Source organism: Polyodon spathula, chromosome 28, assembly GCF_017654505.1.
Source record: "Polyodon spathula isolate WHYD16114869_AA chromosome 28, ASM1765450v1, whole genome shotgun sequence".
NCBI classification, from domain to species: domain Eukaryota; kingdom Metazoa; phylum Chordata; class Actinopteri; order Acipenseriformes; family Polyodontidae; genus Polyodon; species Polyodon spathula.
Window position 1 is genome coordinate 7,875,156 of NC_054561.1, and position 6,000 is coordinate 7,881,155.

Consider the following 6,000-nt stretch of genomic DNA (forward strand, 5'->3'; position numbering starts at 1 on the left):
TGGCTGTGCAGATTACTGTCAGGGGGCTGGGGCTGGCTGTGCAGATTACTGTCGGGGGGCTGGGGCTGGCTGTGCAGATTACTGTCAGGGGGCTGGGGCTGGCTGTGCAGATTACTGTCGGGGGGCTGGGGCTGGCTGTGCAGATTACTGTCAGGGGGCTGGGGCTGGCTGTGCAGATTACTGTCGGGGGGCTGGGGCTGGCTGTGCAGATTACTGTCAGGGGGCTGGGGCTGGCTGTGCAGATTACTGTCAGGGGGCTGGGGCTGGCTGTGCAGATTACTGTCGGGGGGCTGGGGCTGGCTGTGCAGATTACTGTCAGGGGACTGGGGCTGGCTGTGCAGATTACTGTCGGGGGACTGGGGCTGGCTGTGCAGATTACTGTCAGGGGGCTGGGGCTGGCTGTGCAGATTACTGTCAGGGGACTGGGGCTGGCTGTGCAGATTACTGTCAGGGGGCTGGGGCTGGCTGTGCAGATTACTGTCGGGGGACTGGGGCTGGCTGTGCAGATTACTGACAGGGGGCTGGGGCTGGCTGTGCAGATTACTGTCAGGGGGGGGGGCTGGGGCTGGCTGTGCAGATTACTGTCAGGGGGCTGGGGCTGGCTGTGCAGATTACTGTCAGGGTACTGGGGCTGGCTGTGCAGATTACTGTCGGGGGGCCGGGGCTGGCTGTGCAGATTACTGTCAGGGGGCTGGGGCTGGCTGTGCAGATTACTGTCAGGGGGCTGGGGCTGGCTGTGCAGATTACTGTCAGGGGGCTGGGGCTGGCTGTGCAGATTACTGTCGGGGGACTGGGGCTGGCTGTGCAGATTACTGTCAGGGGGCTGGGGCTGGCTGTGCAGATTACTGTCAGGGGACTGGGGCTGGCTGTGCAGATTACTGTCGGGGGACTGGGGCTGGCTGTGCAGATTACTGTCAGGGGACTGGGGCTGGCTGTGCAGATTACTGTCGGGGGACTGGGGCTGGCTGTGCAGATTACTGTCAGGGGGCTGGGGCTGGCTGTGCAGATTACTGTCAGGGGGCTGGGGCTGGCTGTGCAGATTACTGTCGGGGGGCTGGGGCTGGCTGTGCAGATTACTGTCAGGGGGCTGGGGCTGGCTGTGCAGATTACTGTCGGGGGGCTGGGGCTGGCTGTGCAGATTACTGTCAGGGGACTGGGGCTGGCTGTGCAGATTACTGGGGGGCTGGGGCTGGCTGTGCAGATTACTGTCAGGGGGCTGGGGCTGGCTGTGCAGATTACTGTCAGGGGGGGCTGGCTGGCTGGCTGGGGCTGGCTGTGCAGATTACTGTCGGGGGGCTGGGGCTGGCTGTGCAGATTACTGTCGGGGGGCTGGGGCTGGCTGTGCAGATTACTGTCGGGGGGCTGGGGCTGGCTGTGCAGATTACTGTCAGGGGGCTGGGGCTGGCTGTGCAGATTACTGTCAGGGGACTGGGGCTGGCTGTGCAGATTACTGTCAGGGGACTGGGGCTGGCTGTGCAGATTACTGTCAGGGGGCTGGGGCTGGCTGTGCAGATTACTGTCAGGGGGCTGGGGCTGGCTGTGCAGATTACTGTCAGGGGGCTGGGGCTGGCTGTGCAGATTACTGTCAGGGGGCTGGGGCTGGCTGTGCAGATTACTGTAGGGGGACTGGGGCTGGCTGGGGACTGGGGCTGGCTGTGCAGATTACTGTCAGGGGACTGGGGCTGGCTGTGCAGATTACTGTCAGGGGACTGGGGCTGGCTGTGCAGATGTGCAGATTACTGTCAGGGGGCTGGGGCTGGCTGTGCAGATTACTGTCAGGGGGCTGGGGCTGGCTGTGCAGATTACTGTCAGGGGACTGGGGCTGGCTGTGCAGATTACTGTCAGGGGGCTGGGGCTGGCTGTGCAGATTACTGTCAGGGGGCTGGGGCTGGCTGTGCAGATTACTGTCGGGGGGCTGGGGCTGGCTGTGCAGATTACTGTCAGGGGGCTGGGGCTGGCTGTGCAGATTACTGTCGGGGGGCTGGGGCTGGGTGCAGATTACTGTCAGGGCTGGGGCTGGCTGCAGGTTACTGTCGGGGGGTTCGGGCTGGTTGTGCAGATTACTGTCAGGGGACTGGGGCTGGCTGTGCAGATTACTGTCAGGGGGCTGGGGCTGGCTTTGCAGATTACTGTCAGGTGGCTATGTCAGCTCCAACGCACCACTGAGTTTACCTTTCCTGTGGGCCATTCTCCAGTACAGCAGCACCAATATGAGCAATGTGACGGAGACCCCCAAACCAGTCAGGACCAGCGCAGTGACAATGTGACCGCTGAGACCACTTGACAAGGGCCCTGAGAGGGTGGGGGGAGAGGAGGGGAGAGAGAGATAGGGAAGGGAGAGGTATGGGGAGAGAGATAGAGGGAAGGAGAGGGATAAGGAGAGAGGGAAGGGAGAGGAATAGTGAGAGAGGGGGAGAGGAGGGGAGAGAAAGGGAAGGGAGAGGGATAGAGAGAGGGCAGGGAGAGGGAGAGAGTGAATTGAAAGCTCTGCAACATCTTGGGAAGAAAATCAGGAGACACAGTACACTTTATCTCGACACTGAGGTTCAATCAAAAAGTAATACGCTTAAAGTAAATGTAGATAACATAATAGCTCCGTAACTTCTCTCTGCCATGCTTATCCATTCATGATATAGGCTTAAAAGGTGCAGTATTTTCATTTTATAACATGGTGTGGGGTACTACATGAAGATAAAGAAATCTCTGTTTGCAAGTCATGCTTTCCAATTATCTTGCACTTCCTGGATCATTTCACCTGGAGGGTGAAATTGTCCCCACCCCTTTTCACTGGCTCCTTTCCAGTCAATAGCCAATCAGCTGCTTCCCAGATACTGCTGAGGTGAAGTGGCCAAGGAGGTAAGGCAGGTAACAGACTCCCAGGATGAAATGACAAGCAAACAGAGAACTTTATTGACACTGTTCAGCAGCAGATGTCTGTGTTATAATGACGTTTGCAATGACATGTTTTTCTTTCAGAACTGCACAGCTGAGACTTGTATGACAGGTAAGATTCATGACATTATTTTGTTAGCTACAGTCATTTCAACCCTTATTTAAACAGAGCATGTTTACCCTAGCAGTGAAAGGTTACATCACTCCTGAAGTGTTCTAAGACTTTGAAAGACGTTGAAAGACTTGCAGTGGAAACGTTTCTTTTGCTATTTCTAAACAGGGGCCTTTCTGACAGTGTGATAAAAGCACGTTGTTTCCTGTCTGACCTGTGCTGCTGGCTCGGAGCAGGAGGGTTCTGTTGAAGTGTCCGGTTCCGTTGGTCCAGTGACAGCGGTACCTGCCGGCCTGGCTGAGAGAGGGAGTCCAGTTCAGGTCTGTGCTGCAGGCTGACAGCTCCCCACTGCACCGCACTGCTCTGCTCTCCAACTGGACCGTCAGAACCAGGGACCAGCCACCCCCAGCCTGTGACCAGCGGAACCACTGCACAGTACCGGAGGAGTTCGGGCCAGGCCTCCAGGGAGATTCCAGACAGGATAGAGAAACAGGCTCCAGCACAGGAATCTCCACCAACTCTGCAACAGATCTAGTGATTTTAGGGTTTTATATCTGCTGGCAATCTCCCTTTGTACACTAGACTTGTGACACTGCCATCTAGTGAGAACCTAGGGAAGTGCAATACTAAACAATTTACAGCTAGAACTAGTGGTCATTACCGGCCCAATGTATACCGATCATCAAAAGAAACTTATCACTATTATAACACATTTATTTTCGGGAAAAGAAAGGTATATAAATGATGGACATTGACAAAATGTTTTTGGTTTTGGTTTCATTCATCCTTGACCATGACACGCTTGAGTGACTATGACTAAAGCAGATGCACTTAATCACCTAATTAGTGAGACAGTTAATTAGACATTGGATATGGAGTGAATTCAGCTGTTGAATTGACAGCTTGAATAAAAGCAATAAAGAAAATCACAGAAATAAAAACCCAATATGCCACGACTGTCAATAGAGCAGCGCCTTAGTGCGATCGGCATGTTGGAGGCTGGACTAGGGCAGCGTACTGTGGCTCGCCGTCTTGGGTGCTCACAAACCTGGCGAGACAGTATAACCAGATACACTCTGTCAATGACAGGCCATGAACTGGGAGACCAAGGGTTTGTCATTTTTCGATCACATCTAGTGAATTTTATCCAAATATAAGCAATACGTTTCTTTTGATGCTCAGTATATAATAGGCTGGTGACTTTTTTTCAAGCATGCCATATATCCATGAGTGCTGAAACCACAATAAATGAAGATTACCAACATGTTGCATGTACAGTCTGCAGCACAGGTGCATCTGTTTTTGGTTCCCTATTCCAGCTTTACTGCCTGCTCTCCAGGCTTACCTGCGATGGTGAGTTTGATTTGCCCCCTGTGAATCCCGCTAGGGAAGATGGTGAAATCACAGTTGTATTGGCCCTGGTCCTGGCTGTGACATGCTGTGACAGTGAGGGACGTCTCCTTCAGCCTGGCCGTGTCATTGTTGACTGACAGCCGCCCTGCCCAGTCTCCGGAAGGGTAGCTAGTACCAAAACTGGGATTGAAAACTGCCAGTTTCTGCTCTGGAGATCTTACCCAGGACACCTGCACAACTTGTATATTCTGACCTCCGTCCACTAGAGAGCAGTACAGGGTGACATTCTGACCCACAAAGCCCATCACCTCCCTCTGGAACTCAACACGAGGGGTGCCCCCTGCTGGACAAAAACAACACAGCTCAATTTAGAAAGAAAACCAAGCGTACCAAAGAGATTCAGATAAATAACCCCCCAAAAAAAGTTTCAAAGATAAATGCTTTTTTTTTTTTTAATTCCTGTCTGCGGCGTTTCAAAGATTTTTGTTTAAGCGTGTTACGTGTTAATCAAGTGTGATCGCCAGTGTTTTCACATGTCTGTGTTTCCATCGATCTCTGCACTGATTGGCTTAGCATCACATAAGTTTACTGTAGTAACCGTAGCAACCTGATACTGCCTTAAATAACGATGTATATCCACTGTGATAGAAAATACAGGTTAAGGAACTAGACTTTTAAACAAGCTGACAGCCTTACTCTAAAGAGATTTACAGCAATACAGTAGTCTCCGGCTAAGAGAGCATCCCTCAGGAAGCAAGCGAAGTGTTCTTCTTCTAGTCGAAGTGTTCTCTAAGACTGCGTTAGCCACCAGACAATATGAATCAATACGTAAATAAATACATATGTATTACTTGTCATGACACACATGAATTATGGGTCGCCTAGCAAAAAGCATAATTGTTTACCAGTTGTTGTTTTCCAGATTTAACTAAAATCACATAATTTTTCCGAATAAATCATTTTAATTTAAGTTTGATGATGAGTCATCAGGTTACAAAACAGTCCTGTAGCAGTTATGAATGAATTGCTAGTGGTGCCAAAAAGGTGTTCTTTTAAGCAAAGTTCCTGTTCCTTTAGCTGGAGTATTTACAATGGGAAAAGTCAGTTTCACCAAAAGGGTGTTCCCTTAGGCAAAGTGTTCTTTTAGGAGGTGTTCCTATACACAGAGACTACTGTAATACACAAAGGAAATGCATGTAGTCTTGTAACTCAGGCATATTCCCAGATATCTAATTTTAACATTGACAAGTGTAACAAGAAGAGCAATGTAAACAATATAAAACATGAAAGAGGCAACAGAAACATAACTCTCTGAAAATGGAAGTGTGGTGTTTTTTTTATTTTTTTTTTATGTTATTTGTATTTCTTTTATTTTCCTGAGAATAGTATTTCACGGTGATATTAAGCAGAGCGAGGTGAAGCTGAAATTGTGGCTTATCAAGTTTGTTCAGGACATGCTGTTTTATAAGAGCTTTCGAATGGTCTTTGTTGAGAAATTGAATCAGCTCTTCAGAGCTGTGGTGGAAACTAGATCAGCTTCTCCATTCGGAGTCGTGCAGTCGCTGTGCTTCAAAAACACCACAGATCTTAATTCTTGGCATTATCAGCTCCCTTTTTGTCTTTTTTTCTTGGTGCTTTGTACA

General features: G+C 50.6%; 1 protein-coding gene across 1 annotated transcript in view; it reads right to left on the reverse strand.

The window, feature by feature from the left end:
- Window positions 1-6,000, reverse strand: part of LOC121301793 — a 47,552-nt gene that overhangs the window by 40,991 nt on the left and 561 nt on the right. The window contains exons 2-4 of the mRNA XM_041231402.1: window positions 4,350-4,700; window positions 3,219-3,524; window positions 2,173-2,292 (exon numbers count right to left, since the gene is read on the reverse strand). Of these exons, the coding sequence (XP_041087336.1) occupies window positions 2,173-2,292; window positions 3,219-3,524; window positions 4,350-4,700 (777 nt within the window). The remainder of the gene's footprint in view (window positions 1-2,172; window positions 2,293-3,218; window positions 3,525-4,349; window positions 4,701-6,000) is intronic.